At 37.6% G+C, this 17933-nt stretch overlaps 3 protein-coding genes across 6 annotated transcripts; 1 reads left to right on the forward strand and 2 right to left on the reverse strand.

Moving 5' to 3' along the window:
- Window positions 1–41: 41 nt before the first annotated feature.
- Window positions 42–4219, reverse strand: LOC118060068 (uncharacterized). Of its 2 annotated transcripts, none has more exons than XM_035073183.2 (14): window positions 3634–4219; window positions 2962–3073; window positions 2646–2758; window positions 2449–2571; window positions 2133–2305; window positions 1960–2035; window positions 1556–1642; window positions 1253–1333; window positions 1146–1178; window positions 953–1006; window positions 802–843; window positions 482–560; window positions 326–396; window positions 42–242 (listed from the first exon to the last, which is right to left on the reverse strand). In XM_035073183.2, the coding sequence occupies exons 1-14, from the start codon at window positions 3823–3825 to the stop codon at window positions 144–146; spliced, it is 1335 nt and encodes a 444-aa protein (XP_034929074.1). In that variant the 5' UTR covers window positions 3826–4219; the 3' UTR covers window positions 42–143. The 2 variants fall into 2 exon arrangements, with proteins under 2 accessions (XP_034929074.1, XP_034929075.1); XM_035073184.2 differs by having other exon boundaries at window positions 3881–4218.
- A 938-nt stretch (window positions 4220–5157) lies between these two features.
- Window positions 5158–8121, reverse strand: LOC118060069 (nifU-like protein 4, mitochondrial). Its single transcript, XM_035073186.2, has 6 exons — window positions 7782–8121; window positions 7227–7388; window positions 6961–7136; window positions 6304–6407; window positions 6089–6200; window positions 5158–5522 (listed from the first exon to the last, which is right to left on the reverse strand). The coding sequence occupies exons 1-6, from the start codon at window positions 7996–7998 to the stop codon at window positions 5454–5456; spliced, it is 840 nt and encodes a 279-aa protein (XP_034929077.1). The 5' UTR covers window positions 7999–8121; the 3' UTR covers window positions 5158–5453.
- A 735-nt stretch (window positions 8122–8856) lies between these two features.
- On the forward strand, window positions 8857–14477 carry LOC118060070 (uncharacterized). 3 transcript variants are annotated; one of them, XM_035073187.2, is made up of 6 exons: window positions 8857–9363; window positions 10366–11074; window positions 11911–12280; window positions 12979–13376; window positions 13475–13699; window positions 13821–14477. In XM_035073187.2, the coding sequence occupies exons 1-4, from the start codon at window positions 9108–9110 to the stop codon at window positions 13027–13029; spliced, it is 1386 nt and encodes a 461-aa protein (XP_034929078.1). In that variant the 5' UTR covers window positions 8857–9107; the 3' UTR covers window positions 13030–13376; window positions 13475–13699; window positions 13821–14477. The 3 variants fall into 3 exon arrangements, with proteins under 3 accessions (XP_034929078.1, XP_034929080.1, XP_034929079.1); XM_035073189.2 differs by having other exon boundaries at window positions 13604–13699; XM_035073188.2 differs by lacking the exon at window positions 13475–13699.
- The last annotated feature ends 3456 nt before the right edge of the window (window positions 14478–17933 follow it).

Raw genomic sequence — 17933 nt, forward strand, 5'->3', positions numbered from 1 at the left:
TTACAGAGCTAAACGGAGCAAATTTTCACTATGGAAGTTGCTTTAGGCAAAAAGTAATTGCATTAAACATGATGCAAGAGATATCTAGATATGTACATCATCTGGCCGTGAAGAATAAATGAAGTATCTTGTTCGGTACTCAGTTAACTTTCACCTAAAAGTGGTGCTTCAATTTCTTCCTCCGGGTCATGGCCCGACTTTTCGGCCGGCTTAAGCAGGCAAGCAAAGCATAAAGCAATCATCTGAGACAACAGAAAAGTTCATGGTTAATATGGGAGAAAAGGAGAAGAAGGGCGAGAAAGGTGGAAGTTTTGAAAGGCCTTACCATGCTTACAGAAGCAACTATGATGCTGAAACCTTTACAGTTGAAAGGTGCATCACTAGAGAGGAACCATGCTGAAACAACAATTCATCAATGAGCAAGCAAAATTGAATGCTTGTTGTGGTAACCAAAGAAAGGATGTAAACACCGGCAACTCACAAGTCAATGGACTCATTGCAAGTGGGGATAATAAACTCGCTATTGACTGGACACCGGCAATAAATCCCTGTACTTTTCCCTGAAATAAACCAGTACTTGAACTTGTGAGCAACGGGGACACAGATCATTCACAAATATGCAGACATTTGAAAGCAGGTGTACATTTTATGAATGCATAGTTGGGCTCATAATGCTGACTCTAGCTTGAGCATTAAGAAAAGATGCTTCTTCCACCAGCAGAAGATGGGAAGTTTGTTTATAGGAAAGGAATAAAGGTGGAAAAAACTAGACATTCATGTTAGACTGCTGGTTTTGCAAACCTGATTCACTGAGCTTGATCCTTTAGAAATAACAGCATAAGTCTGCACGTCAAGAAATTCAGAACATAAAACAATGATTATTCAATGATGAATCTGGAAACCCTTTCTACCTGAGGTTCTGAAGAAAAGTGAGTGGGATCATAATGCTTACAGCAGGCTTCACGAGGACATAAATGGCTCCAAATGCGGCACTCAAGTATGGCATCTGCATCAGGCAATGAGAAATGCTTAAAGAACTTTGCATGCTTGTTTAAATAATGCAATTTGGTGGAGGATTGGTTCAGGATTGAACTTCTTTTTTTCCATGTCATGTGAAGTTTAACTCTTAGGAATTAGGTATATACCCAAGATGCCCACGCCAAGCCATAAAGCAAACCCTGTTCAGAGAAAAAGCGCCAGTTATAATTTTCATTCTCTTTCCAGCTAGGATGAGTTGGGAGTGGCAACTTACATAAGCTATTGATGCAAGTAAGGCTAGACATAATATCACTCCCTCTCCAACCAATGGACTGAGAAGAGGAAGCACCAAGATCTAGAAGCCAGCCACAAAACAAACATGCGTTATGCAAAAGAATTTCTCAAGTTCATCGACATTCCACAGAGAGCCTATGATGAGCTGAGAGCGAAGAGTAGATGAACCATGTATAAACGTTTGATTTACATGTTGCCACTTTCAAAAGAAAGAAGCCCGCAATTTTCATTGTTTAAGCACAGTTGTAAATGAAACCGCAGAAAGATCACCTCCACGTCGTACCTGAGAAAAGATTGCACCAATTCCTACCACTGACAGAATTTCCGAATATTGATTCTTGTTAAAACCAAACACTGCCTTCAGATAGAACTGCATAGGAAGGTGACATGCAATCAGGGGATCTACATAAACAGAGAACGGAGTAGATAGGCACCACAAAAGAAAATTACAATTAGCCTTATGAGCAATTAGTACACTGGTGCTATGAAATTAAGGTTGGTCCTCGGTTTCATAATGAGTACGCATTTTTCCATGCATAATTCATATGTTCAAAGATGTATTTTCCCATGAATTTTTGTTTTATCGCTTGCAGGTTAGCAAGTTGCGATTCAATACCCTTGTTCTCCAAGGGTTTAATTTCTCTGATAATCAAGATTGAAATTAGGATTGCCATGCAAGGAGCTTACTAGTAAAACTGAGCTGATGCCAGACATTCCCAACTCATAGAAGAAGGAAACGAGTGAAATGACTTTCAGTGTAGGACTGGAAAAAACAAAAGGCGAAAGAATGTTACATTACTCAAAAAAACAAAAACAAAACAGCAGTACAAAATCAATGGATGTGTTTGAAGAGTAAGTACCTTCTAAACACTACCACTGCTGCATATCTCATTGATTCATATCTTTTGCGAGTGACGTTTATTATCTTAGTCAAGAAGGTTGAGTCTCGCTCCCTCTTATCAACCCGTTCAACTGTCTCAACTAGAAAGAAATACATATAAACTGAACCAAAGATCAGGAGAGCAATTGAAACCTGAAACAAAAAGCTTAATCTTATCAAGTACTGGATGGTTACTAGTGTATATATAAAAAAAGTAAATAATAAAAACAAACTCGACAGATGAGCATGACGAAACCATGCAGCTAGTGCTTGAAAAACTCACAGATCCTACTTACCACAAAGATGTATTTCTCAGGGAGAAAACGTGCCAGAAGATTGCCTACGACATGAGAAGCAGAAAAGAAACCGGTGATCCAACTAAATGCTGTAGCCCTGTTTTCTTCTTTGATAATATCTGCCTACCAAAGGGATGAAAATGTGATGCCCCAGTATCCGTAACCATGGCATTTTATTGATGGTCGATAACCCTTACCGCATAAGCAATAGCAATGCAGAAAATACTCCCTTGACTTAAAATAAATGAAATTGTCCGAAGCACATAGTACACATACACAGCGTCCCTAGATTGGTTACAGGCAAGTACAGCTGAAACAATAGAACAAGCGAATAGAAAAGAAAATTAAAAATCTGCAGTATAATTTTGATTGCAGTGTGTATTCTTTCAAATAATCTAAGACCGCTGTTGCTTCGCTGTATATCCATAACAATGAGTTAAGAATTAAAAGCAGGGTGTAAAAGACTTCCATAAATCCTAGCCTCTGACAAGAAAAGCTCAATATGGAACATACCAAAAGGGAACATGGATGTTGATACAGTAATGAGGAGAAGCGGTTTACGCCCATACTCATCTGCAAGCTGGCCCAAGAGTGGTAGTACCACCATTTTGAAAATTCCTACCACCTACAAGCAAAAAGAATCATCACTTGCTTGATGAATTTAAATCTTGTTTCGCAATCCTCAGAATCAGTTTAAGTGCAAGGTTAAACATGAAAACTAAACACCGCAAATTTCTTCACCCGAGTTCTAATCACTCAAAAATCAAGCCGTTTTAGCATTAATGATACACAAAATCATGATCATGCCCTGATTGGCTTAAAAGATTACATTGGAAATGCAAACCGAAAAAAGAAACTCGTAAATTTCTGCTCAGTTCTGAGCAGCAACGCAAATCCTCAAAATTCGTGAATGAATCTACCTAGTATCCCTACGTGAATAATTCACTCCTTCCTCAAAAACCTTTGATTTTACAAAAAAATGAAAATTGGGAAATTGGCAGTCCCCACAAACCCAGATAGCAAAATATCTTAAGTTACAAAAATTAGTGCTTAATAAACTCAAAGCCCTAAAACACATAAAAGAATTAGAAAATTCAACGAACCCCATTTCCATTTCCTTGCAAACCAAACAAATTATAATTAAAAAAAAAAACAGTAAGCAAAGCAAGAATTTCCCATGTTTACCATTTGTTGGAGACCACTGATATAAATAACCTCAGAGCAAGTACTTTGACCAGGACATAAAGCAGAAGTAAGAACATCAACAAGAACAGAAACAGTCATTTCCTCAGCAATCCAATGAAAAAATAGGGGCAACAACAAGTGTACTAAAGGCCTAAGCTCTTTGAACCCAACTAAACAATCCTTAAACACCATTACTAATATTTCAAGAACTAAGCACTTTTCTTGCAAGAAACAAAAGAAATACTACCAGAAGTGGTGGGATGGATAAATGATGTCAGATCAGTGTTGGAGATCAAAGAAAGTGGAAGTTGACAATGATGTTTTTGACTTATGGTAGAGAAAAGGGCTTCGTCCTCGTGGTATTTATGGGGTGACAAACGCAGTAAAGCAGGGGTTCTTGTGCTAACAACAAGAATTCTCGTGCTGGATTAAGGTTGTCGTGTGTTGAGGGCTAGTTTGCTTGTGATTGACGATGGAGTGCTGGTGGTGACATGACCATAGATCAGCCACCTGACCCTTACTAGGCATTTGGCCTTGAAATATATTCATAAATTTACGAGATTTTTTTTTTCCATGTTATTTGATAGGGGAAAAAAATCTTCCTTTAGGAGGTTGGTAAACAAATACAGGAATTAGGCAGAGATAAATTTATTGTTATATATTTTTTTTTATCTTTTTAATTAAACAAATATATTTTCATCTATTTTACATATATTTTTCATGTCTTGTAATAATGAACAAAAATAACCTTTATATAAAACGACGATGATTGTGCTAAAAAAATGACATCAGTGAAGCATGATTCATGATAGGTTACGTCCTGGTCCCCTTGTAATCTATATGGGTTAGGGACTTAGGGGCTTTAATGAAGTTGACAGTTCAGTGTTGTGTGTATTAGAATAATTTTTGTTTTGAGTCAACCCATTTTTATATTCATAAGCCAAATGCTCAAGCACGATAAAGCATCTTAGCTTTTTTGTTTTTGTCCTCTGGTTAGTTCTTTGTTTTCTTTTATCCATTGTCAAGGAAAAGGAAGAAGGCAACCACAGCCTATTATGCTGCTGGCAAACATGGTTTGCTCGTCGTTACTTGTTTACGGGTTCTTGATTCTCATTTTATCATATTATCCAAGAGTTAATAGATCAATAATTTGTTGCCATGAGGGGAAGAGCCTGTTCCAGCCTCAGATTTTATTTTAGAGGTCAAAATATCCTGGTAGGTGGTGGCGAAGCATCACTCCTTAGTTGGCTGATGGCATATAATTTGTCTTTAGATGAGCAAGTCACTTCACCGATTGAGTAGCTTATCGTCTTGAAGTTGAGTTATTATTGCAATCAAACAATGAACAGGAGCAGATGGAGTTTTTCGACCAAGTCCATGGGCCCTTATAGACAGGCTCAAGAACAAGCCAGAAACAATTTGCTTAGCTAACTTGACCAGCAAGCAATTCAAACCCATCCCTCGACTGCTTTATGCAATGAATTTATTGAAATCAATGGAGGTGGAAAATTGAAAGAATGGGAGTAGAGTGCAAAAATCTTTGCATTGTTACAGAAGCACAGATTGAATGACAGAAACAAGGGTGGGTAGTGAACAGTTCCGCAAGATGTACAAGGCTCAGACAGCTCTCACGTTCTTTACTCTTGCGCTATAATTATATTTAGTTTACATGAAAACAAAACATAAACTCTACCGATATCGAGTTAATTTGAACCCGTGAACTTTATTTGCTCCTGTACACAGAAGCATACTAGAAGTTCTCTTCGAGCCCACCACGTGTTCTCGACCATGTTATGAGAGGAAAAAAATGGGGGCTTCGACTACTCCATCTGACTGGTCAATGCTGCATCATCATCTTCAGCATCTAATTCTTGTTCCACACCTTTCACCTGCATGCATAAGATTTTCTTGAGTAAATATAACAGGAATGCAGAGAGGAGCCTGTAATAAAGCAACGGAGGTGGCAACAGTGGGGTGAATATGGAACTCAAGAGCTTAACAAGCAAGGAAGCATCAACAAAATTCTGTACTTAACACAGGAGAACACAGTTAGCGACCTGCACCACCAAATATCTTCAAGAACTAGTCAAGAATCGATTTATTCCATGGTCTTTTTCTATTATCCTAAAGCTTTATAATCAGGTTTTAATGCTCCCGCCAAACACGCATTAGCCTGCCGGTAAGTGCTATTAATTTTTGAAAATATGCAATTTGTCATTGCACTAATTCTCAATGGGCTTCGTTCTTAATTACTGTCCCTACATGCTTAAGTTAATGTGTAGTAAACTCACAGACACAAATTACAGACACACAGACCAAATTGAATTATTATTTGGCTGGTGGTGGATTTCCATATACCAAATTTTGAACTTTAGTGCAGAACCCTCTACAATGTCAGACAAAAGGTGTAATTTTGCGTAGTTTAGAAATCTCAAAGATGATTTTCACTTTTTACCTCTGGTACATAATGCATCAGCATATTCTCTATTCCAGATTTCAAAGTGACAGATGAGCTCGGACAGCCACTGCATGCTCCTTGCATTTGCAATTTGACTATTCCAGTTTCCCTGTAGAGGGCAAACATACAGATTTCAATTAATGATAAGTTACAAAATAACTTAATCATTCAATATTCTATGAACATGTTTAACCAAGAAAAGAGAAACCTACTCATCAAAACCCCGATACTCAATATCTCCACCATCGTCCTGCACTGCTGGTCGAATACGAGTCTCCAACAGCTCTTTAATCATTGCAACAGTTTCTGAGTCATCCTGCATTAGCAGGAGTTGATATTTTCAAATCAAGTGCTTAATGCTCTATTGAAATTAGTTTCAGATGATTTGAGAATAACCAATAAAATCCTCCAAAATCTCAGTTCTCTCTCCAGTGATAACCTAAACTACATTCAGCTATTTTACAGTAATCAACATCAGCAAATATCTGTTGAACTTCACAACAGAAGAGTACAAAAGGGATGAAAAGCACCGTTCAATTACTCATAACTCTAATATTTGGGATATGGATGGCAAAAAACTGCATAACATAATACATTGATGTCGATAGAACCTCTTATATCAAACATCTGGATTTTCTCAACAGATACAAACCAGCACTACTCCTGAGCTAAACTCATTAAAAAGAGAATTGAGAGTGGGGAATAGAAAAGTGAACATGAGTACACCTTTACTATAAGTTAATGCCCAAGGAGAACTTTAAACGCATAAGTACATGCCAAGGAGCACCCAATATGAAACGCAAGCAAAATCCTAAGAAGCATGCTTGATTTTTGTGGACAGCTGAAAAATCAGTAATCTAAAGATATACCTCACTAATAGCCGTGTCCTTCGCTGCAGCAGTTTGTGAGTCTAGAAACAATGGTTCTCCAGAAGAATAGAAGTCCATGATAGCTGCAAATATCTCAGGCTTTAGGAATTCCCAAGTAGCATCATCTGACTTTGTTATGGTGATAAAATCAGATCCAAAGAAAACTCGATTGATACCTGAGAAAAAACAATACAGGGTACCGGTCAAAAAATTATAAACAATCATAGCATTACGTTTACCTAAGAACAAAACCAATTCAATCTTACCATCGATTCCATAAATAGCTTTAGCCAATGGAGAATTCATAGCTGAACGTGCATTTGGGAAATCCGCACTCCCTACATCCATCACCGGCTTCCCAGGATAAAACATAAGGGATGATGGATTTGGTGTGGATTGAGTTTGTATAAACATAGTCCTCCTCTGCCCTGTGCAAACCATCATACCTCAGCTTACTGAACTTCACCAATCTTTAATCAACACAGAATTAAAAAAACACTGTAACCTCTAAAGTTCATATCTTTACAGCATACCCCATAATTCTTATGTAAAATAAATAATCTAAGTGTTGTTATTTCGCAATAACTGCAACTAACTAAGCTAGCTAACCAATAAAATACAGATATTAATTCAATTCCTTCCTTAACTCGTCAAAATCTCTAAAAAATCATTTTATTACCACATTACAACAACATTATTTAAAAAAAAAAAAGAACCTTTACATATCTTAGAACAAATATTAACATAAAACATAAAAACTCTAACCACAAGGTAAAAATAACATTAAATAACAATAATAATAATTTCAATCATAATAGAACCTGTCAAAACGGTCAATTTCTCAGGATGCAAAGAAGAAGCCAACGTTTTCGAATCAGGGAAAGCACCACCGCTGCTGTGCCAAAACGCTGTCGTTGCTGATGAAACATGTATAAAGCGGCGAGGAGTCAAACGACATGTAGTGTTGATTTCTCTGCAAAGTCCGAAACTTTTTTGGTTTGATAGAGCTCGCGATATTAATCTGCCAAAACCCTTCATTATTTCTCTCTTGTAGGTTCGCTTTGAATGTGAAATGGATGCAGGAGATGCAAATCTTCGAGCTTTTTAGTGGTGATGGTGTATTCGTAATAAAGTCGAGGAGTAAGGGTAGATAAATTGAAAGCAGGTAAAGATCAGCAGCTTTGGCGGTAGGGAATTGAGTGGTTTTGGACCGTCGATTGTGAGATTATATATTGAAAATTTGAAGGTGTGGTTTGATCCTTATGTTTATTGAAATCTACTATTGTAGTCCCTTTGGATCAACATCTTTCTAGTAGTGCACTAGAAATCTTCTAATTTAATTTCTTATGAGATTTTTTTAAGAAAATATGTTATTTTTGTAAGTGTTGTTTTAATGGAAAATAGTTGAAAATAGTTAAGTAACATTTTTCAATAAAAATTATTTATTTTTTGTGGCGACCCATAATCTCCGTCCTTGAGTTGAATATAATAACTATATTATTAGCTGAAAATTTAGTTCAATTTTTCCCTGCCATGGATACAATGAAACTAAAATTGTGTTTTACTTTAAATACAATTTTAAATATATCTGCTTAATTAATATATACAATAGTTTTATATAAATTCCATTAATTTTTTTAAAAAAAAAAACCTTAATAAAAACTATAATTTATTAAAAAAAATAAATATTTTTTTAAATCACTACCACAAAACAAGTACAATGTCAAGCATTGTTGTTTTCAAACTCGAAGCCAAACAGAACCCAAAAATCAGATGAAGCATAACAGTGAACAAATATAAATAAAAACATGTAAAGTGTAAACGCACGCAACGTAAAATTCTCATCACCCATATCGAAACGCCACGTGTGACCCACAATATAACGTCGCTTGCGCTAAAATCGCACGCAATCGTCAAACCCTATCATCTTTCTTTCTCGATCAAAAATTCTCTCCAAAAATATTCCCCAAAAACACAAACCCTAACACTAACACTGACACATGAAATCAAGTGATTCCCAAACAAAACCTAATAGATTCCCAATCGAACCCCTAATTTGATGATTCTGACAATCCAGTCACTCAAACTCTAACAAGTGTTACTTCTCTCTCTCTCACACACACTTTTTGGGTCTATTTGTTGTTGTCATGGAGGGCTCTGTGGTGGTGGATGATCTCGGAGCCCCCGAGTCATGGGAGGTGGCTGATTTGGACGAGACGATGAGTCGTTTGTTGCTTAATAAAGACTCTAAACAGCAACAGCAACAGCCTCAAGACCACCTCGCTCGTTCGGGTTCGGGTTCGGGTTCTCTCGGTTCGGGTGAGAAAGTAACCGATGATGTTATCAACCAGGTTGATCAGTTTCTTCGTGAGGCCTTGCAAAACCCTCGCGAACGGCTCTCAAGTGAGTTTTTTTTTTTCTAATTTTGATTAACATGTGTTAATTGTTTGATACGTTAGTTTTGTATGAGAGCTCTGTGAGATTCTTCTTTTTGTTTATGCATGTTAATGGGTAGAGTAGCGAGTGATTTAGCTAAATTAGGTGGTGATTTAGTTGCAGTTGGTTTTTAATGGATGGGGGGGTGTTGATTTTGCTGGGTATTTCGTGAGTGATGGTGTTTTTTACTGGTTGTAACGTGGTTAATTTGTGAATTTCACTTGTGGATGATTATGGATGAGATGGAAATTGTATGTCGTACCTTTGAAGAGAGCAATGCTTCTAGAGGTATGATGATGGCGGGGATATAAGAATGGGAAGATATTCTACTACAAAGCTTGGAGACGTTTGTGCTTAGAAATTTTCAGGTAGTTTTAGTCAGATTGCTTGAGAAAGGAGATTTGAGTGGATGATTTTCTTAATGATCAAACTGACGTGTAGGAAAGATTTATGAGTATTTGCAATGGAAAGCAAGTAAACTGGATTCAATAAAAGAAGTCTTGGTTTTGACTTGGTAAGAAGGGGCGTGGCTGGCCTACGGACTGTTTTTTTTTTTTTTTTGGTCTGTGTGTTTGTGTATTTATTTATTTATTATTGTTATTTATTTATTTTTGGTCTGTTGTTGTTGTTGTTGTTGCCGTCCCGTTTTTATTTTGGGAGGGAGGGGTGCAGAGGAGATGGGCTGGGGTTTTCAGTAGAATGTTAAGTTGGTTTCAGCCCAAATTTAGGGCCTGCAGTTATTTTTTTTAATTGGGTTTTATCAGGAATTTTGATTTTTTTTAGATGCAGTTGATAATGATCTTATGAGTTCCCAGTTTCTCTTTTTGCAAAAATCAGTATTATGAGAACTGTAGGGATGACCTGCTAGTTATCATCATTCACATTGTTTTTGTTTTCTTTATGTGATTTAAGTATTTTACATATCCTTTTTTTTTCATACAAGTAAATTCATGTATATCTTCTATTCAGTTTTGCGGATGGAACAAGATGTAGAAAAGTTTATCCGTGATCCAAACCAACAACAATTAGAATTTCAGCAGTTGCCTACTTCATATTTAAGGCTAGCAGCACATCGTGTGGCACAGCATTACTCGCTGCAATCAATGGTTTTGTTAGACAATAGTTTACCTGATGGCTCCGGTTCCAGAATTATTGTCCGCAAAACTTCTGACTGTAGCCTTCCCTTGATTCGCCTGGCTGACATCCCCTTGAGTTTGCCATCGGAAGATGGTGATGTTATTAAGGTTGCAATTAAGCAGAGACCACAGAAACGCTCTCAAATTGCCAACAATTCAAATTCAAATTCCACGAAGTCAAATAGTTCCAAAAGTGTGGAGGAAAGAAAAGAGGAGTACAACAGGGCACGTGCACGGATATTTAACTGTAGCAGTTCCAGTAGTGGTTCTACTGGGAAACCAGAAGGTGAACCAAGATTGCAGGATGGTTCCCAGCATGGTTCATTTGGCATATCGAAGTCAGAAGAGAAATCTGCTCCAGCGATTTCTGATTTAAATTCTGGGCAGGGTTTAATTGAATCATCCACAAGCAGTGGTAGATCAGCTAGGGCTAGGATGGAGAAGGAGCCAATTGGCAGGTACAGACCAAACAACAGAGTGGCCATTTTTCGGGACCGTGAGGTTGAGCGTAAGGACCCCGACTTTGATCGAAGCTATGACAGGTATTCTGTCCTTGCTTTTCTTCTGCCATCTCTCTTGGTTTGCTTTATTTAGTCGGGATAAGTTCCCAAATCCTGTTCTATTCCTCTTAGTGTGGCATTTTTTAATCTTCTTCTTTGGCGAGGAATCTGTCACCTCACCTGTTACTTTGTTTGCTTGAGGCCCTGTGTTGGTGTCCGCCACTTTCTTTCTGCAAGTCTGGTTGTTAAACTTCATACGTAAACCTAAATGAGAAAAGGAAGGAATGTGAAGGAAAAAAAGGGTAAAAATTAATAATAAAGACCATTTGAACATAGAAAATTGATGAGACATAGGTACATGTCCAAAGAGGGTAAAACAATGCTGCAAATTGTGCCAGAAATTTGACAGTGGATTAGTTTCTCCAAATAAGTTAACTGGTATTGCACTTATTTAGATGTGCCATCTCTTCACTAATTTTGGCTTTATAACTTCTGTGGTAGGTTGAATTTTCCTTTTCTTTTCCATGTTTAAATGCTCAGTGTCTGTGGATTGTTTTCTGTTTGCTGTTTGATGGGAGTTTCACCCTTCAATAGAATTAGTGGCTCGTGGCCAATTAAAATGAGGATAGCTAGCTAATCCAACTGTGGTACTGTAAATGAGAGCAAGGGATACCTATATACATTTTTAGCATTAAGTGTGTTTATATCCCTTATAGCTCAAGTCAGTAACCTGAGTGCCCACAGTTGGAGGTTGGAAATTACTGTGTCTAGTCTGAAAACGAATTTATTGTTCTTGCGATGTTGATTAGCTTACTACAGCAATGAACTTGATCTGTCTTTGTTGAGTAGAGCAAACTTATGATGAAATGTTCTTGCAGGTATATGCAAAGATTTGATCCTGGTTTTGGATTCAATGGGGGAGGACCTTATGCCATTCAGCCTATGTACACTCCTGCGCTGAATTACAACACTGAATTTCCACAACTTGGGTCCGCCCACAGGCCTCAGATATCTACAGAACACCAACCTCGGCCTCACCCTCAACATGTACCTGGACCCTGGGTTGCACCATCAACCCCTGCAGGGATTGGATATGGTCATCCTGATACTCATATACCACCATTTAATCCGAATCATGTTGGTGCACGTTCTGCGTCTGCCATTTATCTGCATTCCTCTCAGTATCCATGTCAACACCCAGGAATGCCTTTTATCCATCCCCATGAACATGTTCAGCCTTTTTCACAGGTGTGCCAGTTAGGGTGGCTTTATTTTCCTGCCTTTAATTGAAGTAATCTTTTCTCTTTTCTATGGAAGGTTTTTTTCAGTATAATAGTAAGAGGAATAATTATCATCAAACTTGTAAGATATTTCTCAAGTTTGATGATCTTAGGCTCCCTACATTCAACTATCTACTCATTGATAGTATTTTCAAGAGAAATTACAGCGTGATACTAAGTCACTACTTGAAACTGTGGGCCAACCAATTGAATGGACTTATCATTCTATTTGGCCAGGTCATCAACTTTAAAATAAACAAACAATAACCATGGCTATTTAAAAAAAGAAAGATTTTTTTATTAAGAGGAGAGAGAAACGATTTTGTTTCTTGATATGGCTAGATATATGTCCCTCAAAATTGGTTGGTCAGTGATGGACCAGGTTCACCTAATAATTTCCCTATTTTCCATTACTTGTGATATTTCTGATCATCCTATTTGACCAAAAAGATGCCTACTGCAACTTATGCAGGGCACCTGAGGTATCCTCTCCTCCCTCCCAAAGAAAGAAAGTGGGGGAAGTTTGTATCATTAATGATAAATGTCTCAAAAAGTAAAATTGGTTTAGTGACTTGCATTGAATGCGATTATTGCAGCATCTTGTTTTCAATTGTTTGATTTTGGTTATGGTATTGATTTCCTCTTACCATTTATGTGCTTGTACAGTCTCATCAACAGCAACCTGATGCAAGTTTTGGTTTAGCCCGGCCCCGTTGAGGGGCTTGGGCCGTGCCTGCACCCTGCCAGCCAGAACTTTAGTTTGAAATATTGATGAGCTGATACAGCTGCTCATCATATCTGAACTGGCAGGAGTGCAGGCATAGAGAACCGAGCTGGATTGGAGCGGGCAATACTTCTCATGAACATCCCAGTGATCCATTCCACCAGTCTCGGTTTTGCTTGAGGCTTCTTCCATGTGGTGAAGGATGAAGAAGCTCAAGGGCTTGGCAGATCAACTAGTATTACTGGACAGGAGCTCCGTTTTGTCACTGATGATGATGAAGAATCAAATTAGGAAGAAGAATTGTCAGAGTTGTGGATGTGCGTGCCCAGTCTAATTGAAGGTACATCCCTTTATCACGGTGCTCATGTTGTTTATCTTTTGGACTTGTTTGCATCTTTTAATATAAGATAAATTAATTTGCTTTCCTCATCCCTACAGACCATAAGGGCCAAAGGGGATGTGCTTGAAGGACATTTCTATCGGAGTTGGCATGTTTTTGGCTTGTCGCCGCTTGCCCCCTTAGAGAACTCTGATTACGCCTGACTGTGCTGTACATTTGACTTGCAGGAATAATGAAGCAATTCGCTTCATGAATGATAGGAACAGATCTTTTTGAACTGTAACAGCATCTTTGATTGCAATCTATGATGGATGAAGTTATTTGTAATCTATTCCTGCTTCCTCACATGTTTTATTCTCGTGTGTCAAAAATTTACACTCGTTGTGGATGTCTGAGTGTTTGCCCAGCAATCTTATATGCTTCTACCATGCTGGAAATGTGCAGGCACTGATGCACCCATCAGAATGTGGAAGATTGTAAGCTTGTTGATCGACTATCCTCCCATTCAAAATTTCACGCCCACTGATCATGGCACGTGTGCTTAGCCACCCTCGGGGACGGGGAAAGACGGAGACAGTTTTGGAGACCATTAATGCAGCTGTTCATCTGTTGCGATCTGGTCTTTCTGTGCGAACCAAGCGCACCCTTGATCGGTAGGGATTCACCATGCTTGAATCGTGTGGATTGTCAGGATCGCAAATGCCTGGCTACCATGGTTCGGACTGTCCGCAGCTGTGGTCTTCTCATGGTTGGATGAAAAAAATGGACCCACGCCAACGAGTAGCTCCTCTTTCTCCTCTCCTCTCTCCTCTGAAGGGGTCTTCCTTTGGAGCCTTTTCTCCGTAGCATCTATGTCTCCTCTCCTCCCTCCTCCCTCCTCCCTCCTCCCTCCTCTGAAGGGTTTCCTTTGGAGCCTTTTCTCTGTAGCATCTATTTCTCCTCTCTTCCCTCCTCCCTCCTCTGAAGGGATCTTCCTTCGGAGGTCTTTTCTCCGGAACCACCACCCATGAATGAACACGCTAGTATTAGTTTGTCTCACTGTTTAAAATAACGGTCGTTAACGTAACAAGTGTATTTAATGGATGCGGCGTCTTTAATCAATGATTATTAAACTTGCCTAGTAACCTCTTAAAAGTGCTTTGCACGGGTCAGGTGTTTTCTTTTTATCAAATTGTTTTAAAAATTAACCTAGTTAAATCTGTATCGTATCGTAGCGGGTTAATTTTCTATTTGATTCATCTAGTTAAACACGAGTGATATACGACTAGATAAACAATAAAATTTGAGTTTTTCGTAAAAACAAAAAAAAAACTAAAATAAAATATTATTTTATTTAAATAAAAGCAATTTAATTTCATGATCCAGTGACTCAAGCTATTAGCCTGTTTGATAACTACGCATTTAATGGGTTTGGATCAACTTATTATTATTATTATTATAAGAGCTAGTTATAAAGGATTTATCTATAAAATTGACTTTTTTTGAAAGTTTTTGTATTAGGACTTAAGTTTTCATATTTTCACTTTTTTATATAGTTATGTTTATAGCAAATCTTGTTAGAAACGAGTATTTAGTTTTACTTTTTTTTCATACTTTTTATAAATTATATTTTATATCTTTACATCGTAGGTTAAACAAAATACATTGTCAGGAAGTAAATTCTTATTGAATATATAAACTAAAAAATAAAAAGTGTAATTTATAAAAGTAAGGTGAAAAAGTGAAATTCATATCAAATTATAGAAGAGTTTTTGTAATTATTATTTTTATTTTTTGTAGTTTTGAGAGTGGAGAGATTAAGGTCGCTTTTGCGAGTTTTAAAATTACAAGTTTTTTCTGAAGGATAGCTTTTTCTGAATTAAGATTAAGATTCTACTTTAATGAGATAGTTTTTAGTTTTTAGTGGAGTCCGTATAAAACCATGCAATAAACACTAATAACTAAATGAGATTGAAAGTATATTTGATTTTATAGTAGAGGTTGTTTTTTAAAGTATTTTTTGTTTGGAAATATATAAAAATAATATTTATTTTTTTATTTTAAAAATTTATTTTTGACATTATTTCAAAACAATTATTAAAAAATAATTTTAAATAAAACACTTCAGAATTTTTAACAAGTTATTGGCATGATGTCACAACCACATGATGTTGAAAAAAAGAACAAGAAGTGGACAAGGGGACGGACATATTTGGCCAAAGCTAGACAGTTAAGCCGCAATCATTAGACATGCCATTTAAGAAAGAAAGCAGATAATTGCTTTCCTTCCGCCAGCTTGCTGTCACATGAATCTCAAAACCTCCCTTCCCTACTTCAGCTGCCTCCCGTGCTCACCCTCAGACCACACGCCTTCGTCTCTCCGTACTAAAAACACCCTTTTCTCATCTTGTACCCCAAGCATCATCAGCTTTTCTTCCCATTCCTCATAAATTCTCATTTATCGAGATTAAATTCTTTTCTAAATTTAATCTCAAGTAATTAATGTCTATTTGCATCAATGTCGTTCACGAGAAACCTCGACGGAGTTTATTTCGATGGAGTTTAGGTAATCCATCTACTTCAGCTGATGTATTCACGAGAAATTTCCCTCGAACCTTCGTTGTTTCTAAACCAGGGATACTGATACTGGCCATCACATGTAGATTTAAACACCTCTTCTTATAAGTTGCTTCCACTGGCACACAAATTTCACTTTTTCGTGCATCATGTTTACCGCACACATTCCTTTTACGTGCGTTGCTCTAACAAAATCCACAAGACCCTCTTTCTTTTGAATATGCCAGTGAAGATCTCATGAGCTATAGACGGTTAAAGACACACGTATAATCAAGTTATTCTACGTGGAAATGGCAGGCATGAGGGCTTTGCAGATGGGGTGTCTGCTGTTTTGGGTAAACCATGCTGTCTTCAAATCCCTTGTTTTGTCTTGAGTAACCCCCCGTGGTATGTGTGTGTGTGTGTGTGTGTGTGTGTGTGTGTGTACATGTACACTTCAGGAATGATACGTATAATCATCCCTCTCTTTTGTATGCTCCTAATCTTAGATTCTTTTCCTAATAAGGCATACAGGTAGGTTTATCAAGTAGACTTCTAGGTACACGAATTAAATTCCCAACTCCTTGTCTCATAACAATTTGTATATAGGTGGGCACCATCTTTGCTAATAATCTGTGTTTTTGCAATATTTTCAGGTGCAATAGCAGGTGTTCAAGATGGAAAAGCTAAACTCGCAGCTATACTTGCAGAACTGTTATATAATCCAACAGAATGAGATGCTAAGGAAGAAAGCTCAGCGCCTAAACCAAGAGAATCAGGCACTGTTGTCAGAGCTGAAGCAGAAACTCTCCAAGACAAACTCCAAGGCAAGCTCCAGTTCTACAACAAATCCCGTTAATTCTGACAAGCCCTGATTCGTGGATGTCTTAAATCAGTAACGCCCCCTCCCTTTTCTCCCCCTTTGTTCGTTGTGTGCAGATCATGGAGTGCCTAGTTGCATGTTGAAACTCTAGCCAGTCTTTATTTTTAGAGGAAAAAATGTGCTTGTGAAGATATATTTGATGATTGATAAATGAAATCTTCTGGTCTCTCTTTTACACCGAAGTTGTGTCAAGGGTGAGCCTAAACACACAGCTTAATCTACCTGCAGCTTCTTGTCTATGCTTGAAAAGTTACGATAGGATACCTTGAAATACTTGTACGTAATGTCCATATAACTTCCTTTGCGCATATCTCTCTCTTACACTGCAAGCAAAAAAGAGAGATTGATAACAAGTCCTGTTGCATTTCAGACCATTGGTTTTCTCCATGCTTTTCCATAAAATCTGGGTGTACTCCAGGAGCCATGTCAGTAGATACTGCAGATACAGAAGATTCCAAAAGAAATCTTAAAATTTCTGTCAACAAAACTGATTGCAGAAAAGAAGCGCTAGAAACAGAAGGATATAATGTAATAAAATAAAAAACGGCCAACTAAATTCTACCAAGAAAAGACTGCCGAATAGCAAGCCTGATAGCCCCTCTAGCAACTTTATAATGAGCCAGGCACCCGACAATCTGTTTCGTTGCCTGAAACTTGGTCGGTGCATCAGCTCCCTGAACTCAATATACAGAATTAGATCATTCAATTGATGCATCATTATGATCTTGAATCGAAGTCAGATCGATGATAAAAAAACCATCACACTTGCTATTGTGGCAGATTGATGCTCTTTCACTTTTGCACAAAAGGAGAACAGCTATCTAAATAGTTAGCCAATTAAAGTTCCATAACAAGAAAACCAGATGGTAGTGCCATGCTGCAGTTTTCAATTTTTCCTTTCCTCACAGTACTAACTGGAACCTAAAGTTTCTTCTTGATATACGGTATAGAATTCAGCTTTTATTATCAAGGCCGTCTCCTATTATGGCTGCATAGCAAAGGAGCTACAGAAATTTAAAGTTCAAGCACCGCAATGCTTTTTATCAAGTCCCCACATTATCTACTCAATAGATACACCAGATTCGTGTCATCAAGTGACTAAGCAAAACAAAAGGAGATACCTGCATAAGCAGAGGATT

The sequence above is a fragment of the Populus alba genome, chromosome 10 (genome assembly GCF_005239225.2).
Source record: "Populus alba chromosome 10, ASM523922v2, whole genome shotgun sequence".
In the NCBI taxonomy this organism is placed as follows: domain Eukaryota; kingdom Viridiplantae; phylum Streptophyta; class Magnoliopsida; order Malpighiales; family Salicaceae; genus Populus; species Populus alba.